This window comes from Setaria viridis, chromosome 5, assembly GCF_005286985.2.
Source record: "Setaria viridis chromosome 5, Setaria_viridis_v4.0, whole genome shotgun sequence".
NCBI classification, from domain to species: domain Eukaryota; kingdom Viridiplantae; phylum Streptophyta; class Magnoliopsida; order Poales; family Poaceae; genus Setaria; species Setaria viridis.
In genome coordinates this window covers 33,272,095-33,288,764 of record NC_048267.2, presented here as the reverse complement: position 1 = coordinate 33,288,764, position 16,670 = coordinate 33,272,095, and the positions used below count along the sequence as shown (strand labels likewise).

Here is a 16,670-nt window from a genome sequence, read left to right as displayed (position 1 = left end):
TTTACAACGTGCCATCCTAATGGTTATGTTCGTACAGTTATTGTCAGACTATGAATTTATCTTTTTTTCGGTCTACAACTCTGGAGGATCCTTGCGTTCGATCCTCTTGCACCCGCTGAAACTGACGAACCCAAAAACAATAGCACTGTAGTTGAAAACCTTGCATCAACAGCCACTAGATCCAGCGAGCTAAAAGATATATACATCGATTTTGAAGGTATCATCAATCCCGCCTGACTGCCCGAGGTGCCAGCATCCAGCTGAGTTTCGTCTCCCCAGTGCTTCTACTGCAATATGGTTGTTTATACACATCTGTTTCAGAGAGGGAAAAAATGAGAGGAGAACCAGCAACAGACTAACACTAACAGCCATCCAATAGCAGAGTGCCTAGTCATCGAACCTAGCGTTAACCAAAAGAAAAAAAAAACACCTCTAATTCCATTTTGGTGATTTCATCATGTATTTCAATGTCTTGAATATCGTACAGTGATAGATATCAGTGATGAAAACTCATGAAGACACTTTGTCGTGCTGAGAGAGGAACTCTATTATACACGGGTACACTTCATGGACAGCCTGCACATAATACAGATCACCGTAAGCGTGATGATTAGTACAAAGAGTGATTCTTAGCTCTCAAGTGCCACTTATTATCAACGTACCTTCCGCCCTCCAACTAAGTCATAATGTGCATAGTGAGGGCCTTCAGGTTCTCCGAAAACCTTGTATGTGACCAAATGCTGAGGAATTAGCTTCACAGTTTCTGCAAACATAAATAAATAGTCAACTATACTTTTTTTTCTAAAGAAATTCAGAAAACTCCATATGCCTCAGGTATTGGCTAACAACACTGCCTATCTTTTGGTTAGAGATAACAAAGCTCAGAACAGATGGAAAATGAAACTGTGGTATAAGCTAACGGCATGGAGCCTTAGTCCTAGCCTCCTAGGCCATCACCTTCTACACTAAGGCCAATTAAGCAGTGGATTCTAATGATATGATCATGGCACTAGACCTGGCACTAAAATAAACCTGCATATTAGTTTAGTAGAAAACTAATGTCATGCTTTCATGCGTTGACTCCTCATAATAACAAAGGAAACATGGAGTTTGTTGCCAGACCGTAAACAGCTTCTGGAGGGCAAATCAGATCCTCATCTCCAGCAAGGGCAAGTACCGGAACTTTGATTTTGTGAAGATGCTCTTTGAAGAAAAAGGTACCAGTCCTGTTGCACAGCCCACCATCGCGGAATGCGGTCGTCAGCTGTAATAGAACCTTTGCTGGTACTGTGCCTGCATGCCATGACACCCAAGTTGAGGAATGTTAAGAACAAAGATGATAAACTCACCATCACAGTATAAGTGAACCAAGTGTCTGTTTTTAAAATCAACTTTTTTTTCCCTTTCTTCAATTTTTTTAACACTTCTGACAACAAGGACATTTACTATTACAGTACAAGATTGGATATTCCAGCAAATGTCATAGATACTTCAGATCTGATATCTGTGAACTACTTGCAGCAAACCAAATCGTATAGAAGATGTATACAAAATACCATGAACATTTTCACACTGATATTGTAAAATGAACCACATAGTTCATGTTGCTAACTTATGCAACTTCTTAGCAAAAAATGATATTGTGTGTATACTGATATGGTATTTATGTTGAATAACACCATGAACATAACAAATGAGCCTTCATATGAAACAATTCACAATTATGTTTCAGTTGAGTATCATCTGACTAGACACTAGTATCTTTAATACAAACAAACACTTGATAGCTTTTATAACAAACAGCAAGATATGCCTGACTTACAAAAGTTATTCAAGATAAGCTTTGAAAGCAGTTCAGGGTCCATCATCTCCTTGGCTGAAATTTGAGAACGCAGCAGTGACAGAATATATGGTGCACGGGATGATATAGGATATGTAGTAGACAGTAATACTCCTAGTGGGATAGCAGGAACGCGCAAGATCTCAGCTGGATCTGCCTAATTGAGAATACAATGAAGATTAGTTTACGCATATGCAAAAAAAATATGTCAAAACTGCTTGATGGTCAACTTACAAGAGGCAATAGCATCTTGAGTGAGGAATTGGATGTTGTGTAGTCAACTGATGAAGCCAAAGTGACAATTGCTGCCAGCTCTGGCTCAGCCCCTTCGAATCCTTACGAAGCAGGACAAGATAAATTAGTACCATATATTGGCAACAGAATCTGAGAATCTGACAAACAAGCAAACTGAGCAGAACAAATATCAAAAAGAGAAGAGCTTCAAATCACATGGACATCTGATGTAAAAAAGCAATGGAGATGGAACCATGAAATTAAAAGATATAACTGATGGATTGCTTGATCGCCGCACAGAACTAGTTCCATTACATATGTTGCGTGTGGTGATTGCTGTAGATTGACATATATTACGCTCAAGGTAACTCTTGGCTCATCAGATTGTGATGACATAGTAATTCAACCCGAATGGTATTCTTCTGCTATGCATCGTATTGAAAATTAACTGGAGTGCAAGTGGAAGCTATCTGAACAATGATGATTCCTGACAAACTTAAGAGGCAGTATGCAAACATCCAATAAATTACCAGTAATGAACAAATTGTTTATGTCTGTGTGGTTTTGGAGAAGGGAAACACCAAATTACTGCTCAATAAATATATGGCAATGATTTAGGAAGATGCAAGCTTTGTACACTAAAAGGGAGATGACATTCTAAGGATTGTTTGAGATAACATTAAAAAACAAACATTGCAAGTCCCGTGGATGTCAGGGAGCAGAAGTAAACAACAAAATCAGAAAGCCGGACAAGAAAGGAAACACATGATAAGATTTATAATTTTGATAACTCTGGAACTTCAACTTTCAAGGAAACATTATTAGGCGAAAGAATAACTGAACAAAGATCAGCAGTTCAGTACAGATGATGCTTTTGTTGCATCCACAATGGGTTATGCAAAAGATATTTTGATAAATAGGCAAGGAGAAAATAAATTGTACCACTCAAATATTCAGTATGTTATGTGGTTAGATGAAATCGCAGTGAAAACTACTAGGATGAATGGGAAAGCAGATCAGGCAGGATAATCGCAATCCTGTAGCCTGATTGCATAACTTTGACCTTGTACTTAGTGTTTGTATGCATCACACAATGACCAAAGCAACGACACTAGTGACAGTTTTTTCAAAGTTCAATATCTGAATGTCAAGTAGACAAATAAAATAGGCAGTTAATACTATCGGTTGAGAAAATAAACTTGCTTGACAAAATATCCCCAGTTAACAATGATACTTGTTTCATCACATACCTTCTTTGCATAGAATAAAAAAACTTGCCAGCATTGCTACATGTAAAAGAATGTGAAAGGATCAAAGGAGACCTGTTGATAAAACATACCACACTTCGAAACCATCGCATATAATAAGATTCCTCCCATGGAATGTCCAATGGCAAGCAACTTTCCATCCTTCGGAACACTCTGCTTTCTTATGTAATCCATCTAAACAAACAAAAGGTATTGCATACTCTTAAAGAGGTTTCCCAGGTACCATCTGACTACTATACAGGAAAGAATACAGACCGCAGCAGGTACATCCTCCTCCAGATAATGGTCAAAGTCCCAATCATAGCTAATAATCAGCTCCAACTGTTTCTGAAGGTCTTCTATGGTTGCGGAGAGGCGTTCTTGCCAGCCAAATAGCCGAGGGGAAACAGTTTGCTGGCCTTCCCCAAGAATCTTCACAAGGCGCTGACTTAAATTGCTAATTTGATCAGATATCACTGATGTCTGAGGCAATTCCAACAAACCTAAAATCTTTTCTGAAACCTCCTCAAGACTAGCCAAGGAGGCATCAGGAGCAAGTTCTGAAACTCGATCAAAAAAGCTATCAGCTATTGTTTTCAGACGGCTATCTTTCACATAACTCGAGAATGTTTCACCCAATCGTGCCAAAGCATTTGATAACTTTGTCACCAGCTGTGGTTCTTCTGATGTAATTGTTCCTACCATGTTCTTATCTGCTATTACTGGAACTTCAGAAATTTGAGGTTGAGAAGTGGACATATTCTTGGCAGGAACAACAACACTTGCTTTTGCTATAGAACTTTCATCCATACTAGGATCTGGGGGCATATCAGATTTGGTGTTAGCTGCAGCTAGTTCAGATCCACGCATGCTCAGGCCTGCACCACGCACTTCAACAATCCATGTATCAAATCCTTGCATAGACATATGACGAGCAAAAGAAGCCTGACAGCATTTGATATGCATCAGTCAAAGTCAGGGGTCAAAGTGAAGCCATAACGGGAAAAAAACAAAGATAAATAATGATAATGAAAAAGAAGACAGTTTGTTCTTTTAACTATTGACTGTTACGTGTAACCAGAAAGGAAACAAAACTTGAATCCCCAAATAAATCATAAAAAGGAATACCATTACTATTTTGAAATAGGAAAAAACTTAGAAATAATTCATATCCTGCTATAGAAGATCAATTGTTACATGTAACCAGAAAGCAAACTAAACTTGAATCCCAAAAAAATCATTAAAAGGAATACCATTACTATTTTGAAATAGGAAAAAAAGTTAGAAATAATTCATATCCTGCTATAGAAGATCAATACTAACATAGGCGCATAGCTACTAGAACCAGTAGAGAACTGAAAACTAAGCAACATCTTTTCACTTAAGGCTGATGTTTCTCAAGTCAATGCATTAAACCGTGATATTGCACAAAAGTAAATACGCTGAGGGAAATTTCTTCTAGCGGCATCCTAACTCTGACAATAACTACTATCAGTTATGTGATGAAAATAATAAGATTTTTTCCTCAAATTTAGTAGGCTATATATTCCTTCATAACTATCAATGTTTGTTCTCACTAAATTTAAGACTAAGTACATATGAACTTTTTCCGTTTTGAAATTCTGCTACTCTCTGGTCTGATGATCTGCTCTATGCCCATAGCATGTGCTACCAACGTATTTTCATTAGCTTTTTTGTCTGTTCAGAACTAAGCTACTTCTGATTTCAGGACTAAGAACCACCTATTCCGTATTTAATTTCCCCAACACCTTTGTTAGGAAACACCATCAAGTGTCAATTGCATTGGCAAACATTATATCAAATCCGATTGCCAAACTATGCCATGAGCTTTTCTGTTAGAGCAATGTCTCAATTCGAGATTAATGAGATACCACACGAAATTTGTTGACAGAGAGCAAGTATGCACTCTTTGCAGGTACCTTGTCGGCACCAATTGCGTAATTATGGAGAAGCTCACTCACCCCAGGGGACAGGTCGAACCCAACAGCGTTCGTGGCCACTCCAGACAGCAGCATCAGCGGGTGGTTCCTCTTCGGCGCCTGCGCAATCCAAACAAGCAACAACTCAACAACCAAGCAATTCTAAGGAAGCACCATCCCCAACCACACTCCCCCCAGAGGCAGCCATCACCTCAGGCGGCGGACGGTACCGCCAGAGCGCGAGCCGCCACTCGGTGCCCGGTACGGGCGCGTAGTGCAGCTCGTCGGCCGTGCATATCGCGGGCTTCGCCGCCCCCTGCTCGCAGGCTGCTGCAGCTGCGGCGGCGGCGGCGCCCGCCGAGGCGACTGCCCCGGTGGGCGAGGGCGACGGCGAGGAGGGCGGCGGCGAGGCGCGGGAGGAGGCGAACGCGAGGAGGCGCAGCGGCTGCGGCGGTGGCGGAGGAGCGCGGTGGGAGGCGCGGGAGGCCGGGGAGGAAGAGAGGTGCGCGACGGCGGCCGCGGCGAGGAAGGCGCGGAGGTCGGACGCGTGCGGCAGCCGCATGGCCTCGGTCTCGCTCGGCTCGCTGGGCCTCGGCGGTTGGGATCCTCGGTTCTGGGGTGTTCTCTGGCTTTCCCCTCCTTCCCTGTCCGGCTCTGGTCGGCGCGGCTGCTTTCCACGTTTTTTGGCTTGGTGAGCCGAGTGGCGGCCACGTGGGAAACCTTGGGGTTTTGTGCGGCTGATCTGTGGGGCCACATGCTACCGCTGTCCTCGTTACCGGGATTCCTTGCGGCCTTGGCATTCACTCCCAACCCTAATACATGTATTGTCATGTACAACTTTAAGCTTACGCAATGTATTAAATGAGAGAGAACGGAGATAATGGTAAGAGCAAGAAACTAGGTCTCATGTAAGATCCAGTGTCAACATGAGAACCTATACACTAGACATTATCAAATTTTGCATTAGAAGAAGATGGTGCCTTTATTGTTGATGAGGAACAAATGAGAGAAGAGATGATGAATTTATTAAGGAACCACACTAAAAATTATGGATTATATCTTGCTCATGTGGCAGTTACCTATTGACACCACGAGTGAACTAAACTTTAGTTTAAAACCCATCTAATTCCAGCTAAAAGTAGCTAATATGTAGCAGAAGTTATTTTTTCTACCCACCAAACCATCCATCTCCTTTCTCTCTTATCCCCTGTTCAACTTCTCTCCTACTCAAAGCATCTCCTAAGTGGATTACCTTTTAATTCTAGATCAAACGTAGCTAAATTTAGTCATCTAAAAGTGTTACCTCACTTCTACCCAACTAATTCTAATTAAAAATTAGTTTTAGACGATCATCAAACAGGGCCCTAGCCTTCTTCTTCTTTTTCCAACAAGACGTACACCTCTCAAACAGATGCTTCTCAATGTACAATCGCATCGACAAAACAGTAGAGTCAGTTATAACCAGCCGGTGCAGCCAGTTTAGCCAGGAACCCCTTGTAGTGCTCCAAGAGCCTCTCGAATTCCGGCATCGCCTCCTTGACGGCATCGACGGCCAAGAACCGCTCCGCCCACGCCGCCAAGCCCGGGAACTTGGCCTCGTCCAGAAGTTTTGTGCCGGACACCTCGTCCACCACCCGAATCCACACCAGGAAGCTCCCCAGCGCAATGTCAGCGAGTCCGATGGCGTCGCCGCCGAAGAAGTTCTTCTTCCCCTTGGAGCACTCCCTGAACCCTTGCTCCAGCGTCTCCACCTGGGGGACGACGTTCTTGAACGCCTCTGCTCTCCGTTCATCGGTCGTCGACCTCATCAGCTGCCTCCACGCCTGGAAAAACTGCAAACAAATCACACGGAATCAGTTTTCAGCCAAGTAGCGATCGATCCCGGAGTTATCAGTGCGAGAAACAACAAGCAAGATTAGTATCTTTACCGACGTAGTATCATACCTTGTCGTCGATGAAGGCCGCCCAGAAGCGAGCCGTGGCGCGGTCGTGGGCGTCGGCGGGGAGGAGAGGCGGCCCGGTCCCTGCCCAGGCCTCGTCGACGTACTGCACGACGACGAGCGACTCGCACACCGGGCGGCCGCCGTGGATGAGGACGGGCACCTTCCTGTGCACGGGGTTGGATTTCTGCAGGAGGTCGCTCTTGCTGAAGAGGTACTCCTCGATGTACTCGTAGCTGAGCCCCTTCAGGCCCAGCGCCACCTTGGCACGGATCGCGTACGGGCTGTACCACGAGCCCAGCAGCTGCAGCTCGCCGCCGGCCGCCATTGCTGTCTTGCCGAGGCCTGCGAGATCGATTGGCGTCGAGGGGAGAACGGGCATGTATTTAATAAGTTCGGTGAGTTGACTAGTTAACTCTTGTATTTGTTGACTGGTGAGGCGGTGACGTGTTGCTTCCATGCTGCTGCAAAATTGGAGATTTTCGTCAGCGCTGTCGTGTGCCGACCAAAGGAGGCAGGTCATTGAGCGGACAGGTGGAGTCCTGGAGGGTGAGTGAATAATTGAGACTACCGAGTGATCGATGTGCTGCTGACCGTGGATATGATTTGGGCTGGGCAATGGAAAGTCAAGCTCTGCTTGAATCAGACTCCCAACGATTTCGACGCACTGAACATTTGTTTTTCACCATTTTGTAGGTCTCTTATTAGACTAGTAAAAATCACAAATCACCTTACACCAAATCCTTCTCCAAGTACAAGCACTAAATACTTCAAAAATCAAACTGGTGTTTGAACATTAAAGTACTAATTCTTATGGATTTGGGACCGATTAACTCGACGTAGGAACATCTAGTAGAGAGCAGACCCCTAAACGCCCCAATCAAGTAGAAGTAGGCATGGTGTGTTCAGGTAGAACCAGCAGCCGCGATCCATTTGGCACGAAATCCCTTGTACTGCTCCAGGACCTTCCGGACGTCCGGCATCACCTTCCTCACGGCGTCGACGGCCAAGAACCGCTCCGCCCACGCCGCCAGGCCGGGGAACTTGGCCCCGTCCAGAAGGTTGGTGCCGGCCACCTCGTCCACCACCCTGATCCACACCAGGTGGCTCCCGAGCGCGATGTCCACGAGCCCGACGGCGTCGCCGCCGAAGAAGGCCTTCCCCTTGGAGCAGTCCCGGAACGCCCGCTCCAACGTCTCCACCGCAGGGACGGCGTTCTCGAACGCTTCTGCTCTCTGCTCCTCCGCCGTCGACCTGAACAGCGCCTTCCACGACGGGAAAAACTGCAAGCGTATAGCATGTTTTTACATGGAAAACTAAACACTACTAGTTCTGATGCAAAGATTGCAAAGCCCCAAAATAGTTTGATTCAATCTCCTGCTGCAGTATCGATCGTACTGTGTCGTTCACGTAGGCCGCCCACAACCGCGCCGTGGCGCGGTCGTAGGGGTCGGACGGGAGGAGCGGAGGCCCGGCGGGCGGCCAGGCCTCGTCGACGTACTCCACGATGACGAGCGACTCGCACACCGGCCGGCCACCGTGGATGAGGACCGGCACCTTCTTGTGCACCGGGTTGGAGCGGAGCAGGAGGTCGCTCTTGGCGGCGAGGTCCTCCTCGGTGTAGTCGTAGCTCAGCCCCTTGAGCCCCAGCGCCACCCTCACCCGGATCACCCACGGGCTCGACCACGTGCCCAGCAGCCGCAGCTCGCTCCCTCCTTCTGCTGCTGCCACCGCCATTGCAGAGGCTAAGCTTGTGTCCCTTGTCTTGATTGACTTGTGTTCAGGATTTCAGGCACGAGCAGGTATATTGGGGGTCAGGGCGTCTGGTGATGATCGGTCGGAGCTGACTAGTACCAGTAGTGAGTGAGTTGGGCGGCCAAGTTGGAATTTGTGAGCGATCGTTTCTCCCTGTCAGTTGTCACGGCCACTGCTCGCTGGAGAAGAGGTGCCGCGATTGCATCATCGCTGTCGTTTGTTGAGTAGAAAGAGGCGACATGATGCCGGTGCAGCTCAGCAACTGCCAGCAACTCGCTAGTCCCTGGCGAAATCGAGCGAGACGGACTGATATGCTTCTTCCATCAGAAAGCGGCCAAGGCCCACAATATCCTGGGACGGGCGTTCGGGACCCAATGCAACATTGCACCGATTTTTCAGATTGGCTGGCTGAATAACCACAGAAGGTCCCCCTCAAAAAAAGAAAAAGAAAAAGAATAACCACAGCAGGAACAGCAGCGCCAGCCAGTGTTGTGCAGTTAAAAAAAATAACTACCCTAGTTTTATCAAATGCCAAGCAGCCGATTGACCTGATACGGAGAATATCTCGGAGAAAAAAAGAGCTCACATTGTTAGCTTTGCAAAATCTGCTGGCTCCTGTTCAGAACTCGCAAAGCTAAATGACGTGAAAAAAAAATACCTCAACCGAAGATGCACGTGTCCAAATCTGCACCGACAACTTCAAGCTGCCTCATCGACGTAACTCGAAGCCAACCACCCGCAAATTCTGTGGCTCATAAAAATCAACAGTGAAGGTCCCCCATTTGTGGCTCGTAGTACTAAGGGGGTGTTTGGATAGCAGGTGCTAAAGTTTAGTCCTGTCACATCGGATGTTTACATGCTAATTAGAAGGACTAAACATAAGCTAATTATAAAACTAATACTAGAACCCCTAGGCTAAATCGTGAGATGAATCTATTAAGCCTAATTAATCCATCATTAGCGAATGGTTACTGTAGCACCACATTGTCAAATCATGGACTAATTAGGCTTAATAGATTCGTCTCGCGATTTAGCCTAGGGGTTGTGCAATTAGTTTTGTACTAATTAGTGTTCAAACATCCAATGTGACAGGGGTTAAAATTTAGCCCATGCCTCCCAAACACCCTCTAAAACAAAGCCTTTGCAACCAACCACCAAAACGAGCTGCTGTTAACAAATTGACCCAGTTGGATGCTAGCAACTGTCAACTGACTGAGAAGGAGGGCAGTGACAGACAAGACCAACGTGGATAGAATGGGATCAAGTGTGCTGTGTGGTAGTGAGCGCCCTGAGCCCTGCCAAGCAGGATAGGCTTCCGAGCTGCAAGCCGCACATGTCCATTGTCCCTCGTTTAATTGCCTACACATAAATTCTTCCCCACCCGAGCAAACAAACACTACCAAGAAATTCTTTTAATCTTGGCGAGCTTCGAATTTTGTTTCTTGGACTCTTCTCCTTGTTAGGTTGCGTCCTCTGCTTCTGATTGGAGGCCGCCATGGATGAGGTCCCGGGAAGGAGTAGCTCAGTGAGAGCTACAAGGAGCATTTTTGGGGAAAGCATCGGCGGGAGTGGGAGGAAGCTGGAGAAGGACAGGGCAAGGGATGTTCTAGGACTAGAGGTAACTAATTTCAGAATTGTTCTTGTGAATAGTAGTTGAGCTGGAACACTGTTCGATTGAATTTCCTATCCGTGTTTCTAAAACAAAATTGCGTTTCGTATTCATGGACACCTTGGTGCATGCAGAATTTGTCTCCAGAAATCAAGCAGCTCGCGAAATCCAGCATGGATAGGCTGAATGAACGCAAGGCCGCCGTGGACAAGGAGAGAACAGGCGCCGAGTCCGAGCTGTCGAGGGCGCGCGCCGTGGCCAAGGAGCTGGAGCGCCAGATCGAGCAGACCAAGGCCAGGGCGACGTCCAAGAGATCAGAGGCCCAGGCAATGCGGGCGACAGGGGCAAGCAAGAAGGGAACGGACGCGCCGGGCTCGCAGGAGGAGCGCGACGCCGCCGAGATCGAGGAGGTGGCGCGGGAGCTGGACCGTGCCAAGCAGGAGCTTCGCAGGCTGCGGCTGGATGTGAGGTCCGCGGCGGAGGCGAAGGCCAAGGCCGAGAGCGACATCGTGGCGTCGGCGATCAACATCCAGTTGAACCTGCGTGCCGCCGACGAGATGAAGCGGCTGGTGGAGGAGGCGAACGAGGAGCACGTCCTGGTGGAGCTCGCGCGCATCGAGGCCGAGCGGGAGCACCGGGAGATCGACGCCCAGCGGCGCGCCGAGGCGGAGCGGTTCGCCGGGGAGGTGGCGGCCGCCAGGGCCAAGGTCGAGGCGCTGCGGGAGGAAGTTGGCCGCGCGAGGGAGATGGAGGAGAAGCTCGCCGCGACGAACGCCGACGTGGAGGTCCTGCAGTTCGAGATGGAGCTGGTGCGCGCCATGGAGAGGAACAATAATGCCAAGAGCGGCGACGTGGCGGAGGCTGAGGCGAGGAGGAAGAAAGAAGAGGCGCAGGACATGGCTCTGCTGCAGGCGGCGGAGGCCGAGCTTGACGCGGCCAAGAAGGAGCTGGAGAGTATCAAGGCGGGGGGGTTCCAGTTCATGACGTCCATGGACAGTGCGCGCACCGAGATCATGCGCGTCTCCGAGGAGGTGGGCCGGCTCAAGGCGCAGGAGAAGAAGGCGGACGCGCAGGTGCAGAAGCTGAACGCCAAGCTGCTGAAGGCGAGGTCCCGGTTGGAGGCCCTCACGGCGACCAACGAGCGCTCCAAGGCGATCGTCTCCAGCCTGACGTCGGCACTGCAGCAGCTGCAGGCCGAGAAGGAGGCGGCGAGGAAAGAGGAGGAGCTGACCGAGATCGAGCGACGGTGCGTGCGCGCCGAGACCGAGAACGCAAACGCCGAGATCGCCGTGACGGAGGCACGTATCCGGCAGTCCGTGAAGGAGCTCGAGGCGGCAAAGGCGGCCGAGGTCGGGGCGATGAAGAAGCTGAAGGCCGCCGTGGAGGGCACGATGCAGGCGAGGGCGTCGCAGGGTTCGGGGAGGATAACCATCTCGCGGTTCGAGTACGAGTACCTGAGCGGGCGCGCGGCGCTGGTACGGGTGGTGGCCGACAAGAAGGTGTCCGCGGCGCAGGCGTGGGTGCAGGCACTCAAGGCCGGCGAGAAGGAGCTGGAGGCGCGCGCGGAGGCCGCCGAGCGCGTAACCGCCGAAATGCGCGCCAGGGAGGCCGAGGCGGCGGCGGCGGCGGAGAGCGCGGCGGGCGAGCAGAAGGCGCTGGAGCAGGAGCTCTACGACCTGAACGCGGCGGCGGAGGCGGAGAGCGCGGTGGGCGAGCAGAAGGCGCTGGAGCAGGAGCTCTACGACCTGAACGCGGCGGCGGAGCGGGACGGGCTGCTGTGCGCGTACCCGCGGCGGCGGTCGAGCAGGGTGTCGGCGACGAGGCGGAGGGCAAGGGCGCGGCGGTCGTCGGTGTCGTCGGCGGCGGGGATCCGGAACCCGCGGTCGCCGTCCTTCACCATCAAGAGGAAGAAGAAGGTGATGCCCAGCCTTTTCAAGCTCATCAAGCAGAGAAAAGAGAAACGCGCGAGCTGAGCTGAGCATCATTGCCGAAGAGAGCCGCGTCATCGGCGTTCAGCTTTGCTGCTTGTACATGTCAGATTGTCAGGTGTCACTGCGATGAAAAATAGTACAGGGTTCTTGTGCATGTGTAGCAGTATGACACAGCTTTGCTCTTGGTATGTGTTTTTCTTTCTTAATGCAACTACATGGGGAGACTGGGAGAGTCCCCAACTCATCAGGATTTATCATCCAAAATGCAAAAATTGTCAACCATGGTTGAGTTCGGAGAGTTACAGTTGCGCATAGATTAAAGCACACTGTGGGTTAGTAATCATATAATCACGCACATTGTGCATAGAGCATAGCATGTTTTGATTTTCAAGGTAGGCTTGTGTGCCAATTTTGTGTTCTATATCGTAGCCATATGGCAAGTCAGATTCATTTTCCGTATTTCCATTGAAGAGACGGTAGGAATTGAGTGGTTTTTAGAGCAACCGGGTTTTTATATTTAGCAACACTTACATTAGATTCTTTTACAAAGGCACCATTGAGGAAAAACGAAAATTATAATTGGATATTTGCGAGGGACCTCCTGCTCGTCTTCGTCCGTCATTGGCGAGCTCGTAGCTTGAAGCTGATAGCCTTCTAGGCGGAAAAGCTTAAAAAGAAGTTTTGTAGTTTGTAAACGGCACAGGAATTAAACAACAATAAAACTCCATATTCACTCGAAAGAGTAAAATGCATCGGAGTTCTCTAAATTGTTCATGCATTCTTATACGAGTACAAGATTTCAAAGTGATCATTTAGGTTCTTTAACTTTCAATTTGTTCATTGTAAGCTCTCTCGAGGTCCAATCATCGTAGAACCATCCAATAACGAAACAACCTAAAAGAAAATAGACCCGTCCAAGCAGGTAGAATAACACAGCCAACACGATCAACTAAATAAAGAGCCAAATTGGTAGGATCTCGCCGAGGGATACGCTGAAGGTAGAGTTACTAAGCATTTGTCATTGAAGATCGTCTTAATAGTACTTCCTCCGTTTCAAAATATAGTTTGTTTTGATTTTTACTAAATATATAGATTTTGCTATATATCTAGATGTATATGAAAAAAATTATATATTTAAAAAATTTAAAACAATCTGCAATTTGAAATGGATGGAGTACTATCTAAACTATACGAGGAGCCACCGTTGAGAACCAGGCATACCTCCCGTAGGCCGTCGGAACTCAGAACCATGGCCGGAGGAGCAGAGGGGCCGGCCAGCCCAACAGCGGATAAGAATCGCCTCGAAATCACCCTGTGCCTCTGTAGTTTGTTCGGTTCTTTCCCTCTCTGGTGGGCTGGCGGCTTGCTCAGTCATGTGGACTTCTCTTTTCGGCCGTTTTAGTGCTAGCAGCTGGGCTTGTTCTGGCCCGTTTGTTTTATGTGGGCCGAATTCAAATGCTAACCTGAAAGCTGAAACGGCCACTGCTGGCTGGCTACAGTGATCTGCTCCTCGTTAATCAACCACGCCATTAGCGAGATCCATCCAACGGCGCATATCGAAACTTGCACTGCAAGCCAACCGTATCGACTCAGAAGCATCTCCCGGCTCCTCCCCCTCTCCGCTGGCTGGACAGAATTCGCGTGCTCCGCCTTGATCGATCACCCCAAAATTAAAACCCTCCAACCATCATTCCCATCCCAACAAACCGCTAGTGCCTCAATCTCAAACTCACCCACCTCTGTCTCTCTCTTCCTTCCCCCCTGTTTGGTCCGATGTCCGAGGGCGAGGAGCACTTTCCGATGGAAGGGATGAGACGGCACTGGTAGTCCGTGTGACACCCGGCCATATTTGGATGACCCAATAATGATCCATGAGCGCAGGTACGCATGTTTAGTACCACATTGCTAGTCGAGTAAGGGTGGAGTCAACTTTGTTCACCAACCATAGCACCTTCAGGTTAACCTTTTTACACGAAGCGAGGATGAAAGTGTAAGTAGTGTGCTATGTGTACGCGTGTTCGTCCCTCGGAAGGGTTGGGTGGTGTGGCTTTGGAGGATGGGGTGTTACAGTCTGGGACCCGAAGGGAAGGCTTGGGCGGTGCAACTTTGGAGGACGGGGTGTTACAGTCTGGGAAGGGTTGGGTGGTGCAGTTTTGGAGTCTGGGACCCGAATGGAAGGGCTGGGTGGTGCAGCTTTGGAGGACGGTGTGTTACAGTCTAGGAAGGGTTGGGCGGTGCAGCTTTGGAGGACGGGGTATTACAGTTTGAGACCCGAAGAGAGAGCTAGCGGTGGTGGAGGACCAAGCTCACAGTCTGGGACCCGAAGGGAAGGGCTGGGGGTTGTCTGGGACCTGAAGGGCAGCTTTGGAGGACGGGGTGTTACAGTCTGGGACCCGAAGGGAAGGGCTGGGCGGTGCGGCAGTCTGGGAAGGGTTGGGCGGTGCGGCTTTGGAGGACGGGGTGTTACAATCTGAGACCTGAAGAGAGAGCTAGCGGTGGTGGAGGACCGAGCTCACAGTCTGGGACCCTAAGGGAAGGGCTGGGGCCGTCTGGGACTGAAGGGCAGCTTTAGAGGACAGGATGTTACAGTCTGGGACGCGAAGGAAAGGGTTGGGCGATGCGATTTTGGAGGACGGAGTGTTTCAGTCTAGGATACGAAGGAAAAAGCTGGACGTTGCAGCTTTGGAGGACCGTCTGGAACCTGAAGAGGAGCTTTGAAGTACGGAGTATTACAGTGTAGGATCCGAAGAGAGAGTTAGCGGTGGTGGAGGACCGAACTCACCGTCCACCACCACCACCTCGCGCCCCAGTGCATATCCCTCCACAACTACGCCGTCCAGGGGCGCGTTCCCCGCCGTTCAGGGCATCTTCGCGTTCTACAAGAAGATGCAGTCCGGTTTCGTCAGAAAAGTTAATAACAGTGGCAGTCTTGTTCAGTTCAGTGTGTGGCTTGTGTTATGAGCTAAGTACGAATAGAACTAAGTGTGGATCGATAGTTCACCCGTAAGCTTGTGAGTTTTATTTTGTGGCAAACAATTTTGCAGTTGGCTTGTGAGTTATCCATCACGGCCAGAAAAAGTAGATTGCTTCGAATCCAAATAAAATTCGGATTTTCCCTTTTGTGATGCACTACTCTCTCTCTCGTCTTTTAACAAGATTTGATTCCGGTCATTCTTTGATGTTGAATCTTGATATGTACCGCACGCCTACGTTGTTTTCGTCTTTTCTGTGAGGATCAGATCAAGCAGGCCGAGTGGCCGATTTTTTGTGGTACCACCACCACTAGCCTCTTAGGCCGTGTCCAACGGTTGAGCTGGCTTACTAGCTCATAGAGTTACGTGGCTTTGCCACGTCGATATAAAAGACAGCTCGTCCATCAGGTTAGCTCTTCGCACGCCTCTCGTTCCCGCGCACAGCCGCACACACAGAGCCACGGAGGGGCAGGCCGCCACGGCCTCCGAGACGCGAGACATGGTCCACCCCGGAGGCCGCACCGCTGCACGCTTGATGGAGTGGAGATGCCGGCGGCCTACGTGGTGCCGCTCCCGCCTACTCGTCGGTGGCCGACCACGCTGCAGCCGGCCCCGGCGAGGCCGTCCGCGCTCCACCTTGCCTCATGTGCCCGCCGCCGGCCGCTGCCCCGGCGAAGCCGTCCGCGTTTCTCTTGTCGCGCGCACCGCTGCCGCAGCCCGTTCCGGTCCAACCGTCCGCGCTTCCCTCGCAGCGCGCCTCCGCCGCCGGTCCTGGTCCGCGGTCCGACCGTCCGCACATCCGCTTCCAGCTCGCGAACACAACGAGTTTGATTCTGGCGAGGTCACCTCCCTCTCCTCCGGCGGCTCGAGCTCGGCCCCGTCAGCGCACGGGCGCCCGTCGGTGCTCCCAGCCCGCACAGTTTAGCGCAGATGGGGAAACGAGGGAGAGAGACAAGGAAGCGGCGTGCGCGAGAGCGGGCCCCGCGAGCCCTCGTAATGCGTCCGAGCTAAGCGTGGGAATATTAAGAGATAGCCTTCTCTTTCCTCCACGTAGGCAATACGTAGGCAAAATGCTGAGTTGGCTCTTCATGAGCTACAATAGCTGCAAAGAGAGGCGGGGCCCTTCCCCCGAGCTGAAGATACCCTGTGACGCTGCCTAAAGCATGCAAAGCGCTGCCCGCCGGCCTACCAAGCGCAGCAAC

The 16,670-nt window shown here is 49.8% G+C and overlaps 4 protein-coding genes across 6 annotated transcripts; 1 reads left to right on the top strand and 3 right to left on the bottom strand.

The window, feature by feature from the left end:
- Positions 1 to 146: 146 nt before the first annotated feature.
- LOC117855441 (uncharacterized) lies at positions 147 to 5,932 on the bottom strand. 3 transcript variants are annotated; one of them, XR_004640505.2, is made up of 10 exons: positions 5,473 to 5,917; positions 5,304 to 5,381; positions 3,598 to 4,266; positions 3,414 to 3,516; positions 2,075 to 2,175; positions 1,823 to 1,997; positions 1,123 to 1,293; positions 663 to 763; positions 431 to 576; positions 147 to 312 (listed from the first exon to the last, which is right to left on the bottom strand). XR_004640505.2 is itself a non-coding variant. In XM_034737797.2 (10 exons), exons 1-9 carry the CDS (start codon positions 5,821 to 5,823, stop codon positions 511 to 513), a joined length of 1,815 nt encoding a protein of 604 aa, XP_034593688.1. In that variant the 5' UTR covers positions 5,824 to 5,932; the 3' UTR covers positions 147 to 312; positions 486 to 510. The 3 variants fall into 3 exon arrangements, 2 of the variants coding, with proteins under 2 accessions (XP_034593688.1, XP_034593687.1); XM_034737797.2 differs by having other exon boundaries at positions 486 to 576; positions 5,473 to 5,932; XM_034737796.2 differs by having other exon boundaries at positions 147 to 576; positions 5,473 to 5,929.
- Positions 5,933 to 6,080: 148 nt separating this feature from the next.
- LOC117855443 (probable glutathione S-transferase GSTU6) lies at positions 6,081 to 7,736 on the bottom strand. Its single transcript, XM_034737799.2, has 2 exons — positions 7,206 to 7,736; positions 6,081 to 7,093 (listed from the first exon to the last, which is right to left on the bottom strand). The coding sequence occupies exons 1-2, from the start codon at positions 7,722 to 7,724 to the stop codon at positions 6,713 to 6,715; spliced, it is 900 nt and encodes a 299-aa protein (XP_034593690.1). The 5' UTR covers positions 7,725 to 7,736; the 3' UTR covers positions 6,081 to 6,712.
- A 139-nt stretch (positions 7,737 to 7,875) lies between these two features.
- LOC117855444 (probable glutathione S-transferase GSTU6) lies at positions 7,876 to 9,758 on the bottom strand. The gene is made up of 2 exons (XM_034737800.2): positions 8,600 to 9,758; positions 7,876 to 8,484 (listed from the first exon to the last, which is right to left on the bottom strand). The coding sequence occupies exons 1-2, from the start codon at positions 8,936 to 8,938 to the stop codon at positions 8,107 to 8,109; spliced, it is 717 nt and encodes a 238-aa protein (XP_034593691.1). The 5' UTR covers positions 8,939 to 9,758; the 3' UTR covers positions 7,876 to 8,106.
- A 411-nt stretch (positions 9,759 to 10,169) lies between these two features.
- Positions 10,170 to 12,794, top strand: LOC117859318 (protein PLASTID MOVEMENT IMPAIRED 15). Its single transcript, XM_034742548.2, has 2 exons — positions 10,170 to 10,574; positions 10,700 to 12,794. Exons 1-2 carry the CDS (start codon positions 10,452 to 10,454, stop codon positions 12,536 to 12,538), a joined length of 1,962 nt encoding a protein of 653 aa, XP_034598439.1. The 5' UTR covers positions 10,170 to 10,451; the 3' UTR covers positions 12,539 to 12,794.
- Positions 12,795 to 16,670: the final 3,876 nt, after the last annotated feature.

What these genes read in the sequence shown, in the direction of transcription:
- LOC117855443 (XM_034737799.2), bottom strand. Translation starts at nt 7,724, where the DNA reads ATGACCTGCCTCCTTTGGTCGGCACACGACAGCGCTGACGAAAATCTC. An exon ending in CGGCCTTCATCGACGACAAG is followed by an intron (nt 7,094 to 7,205) that starts GTATGATACTAC and finishes ATTTGTTTGCAG; the next exon opens with TTTTTCCAGGCGTGGAGGCA.
- LOC117855444 (XM_034737800.2), bottom strand. Translation starts at nt 8,938, where the DNA reads ATGGCGGTGGCAGCAGCAGAAGGAGGGAGCGAGCTGCGGCTGCTGGGC. An exon ending in CGGCCTACGTGAACGACACA is followed by an intron (nt 8,485 to 8,599) that starts GTACGATCGATA and finishes ATACGCTTGCAG; the next exon opens with TTTTTCCCGTCGTGGAAGGC.
- LOC117859318 (XM_034742548.2), top strand. Translation starts at nt 10,452, where the DNA reads ATGGATGAGGTCCCGGGAAGGAGTAGCTCAGTGAGAGCTACAAGGAGC. An exon ending in GGGATGTTCTAGGACTAGAG is followed by an intron (nt 10,575 to 10,699) that starts GTAACTAATTTC and finishes TGGTGCATGCAG; the next exon opens with AATTTGTCTCCAGAAATCAA.
- LOC117855441 (XM_034737797.2), bottom strand. Translation starts at nt 5,823, where the DNA reads ATGCGGCTGCCGCACGCGTCCGACCTCCGCGCCTTCCTCGCCGCGGCC. An exon ending in AGGAGGATGTACCTGCTGCG is followed by an intron (nt 3,517 to 3,597) that starts GTCTGTATTCTT and finishes TTGTTTGTTTAG; the next exon opens with ATGGATTACATAAGAAAGCA. An exon ending in CCCTCCAGAAGCTGTTTACG is followed by an intron (nt 764 to 1,122) that starts GTCTGGCAACAA and finishes TTATGTTTGCAG; the next exon opens with AAACTGTGAAGCTAATTCCT.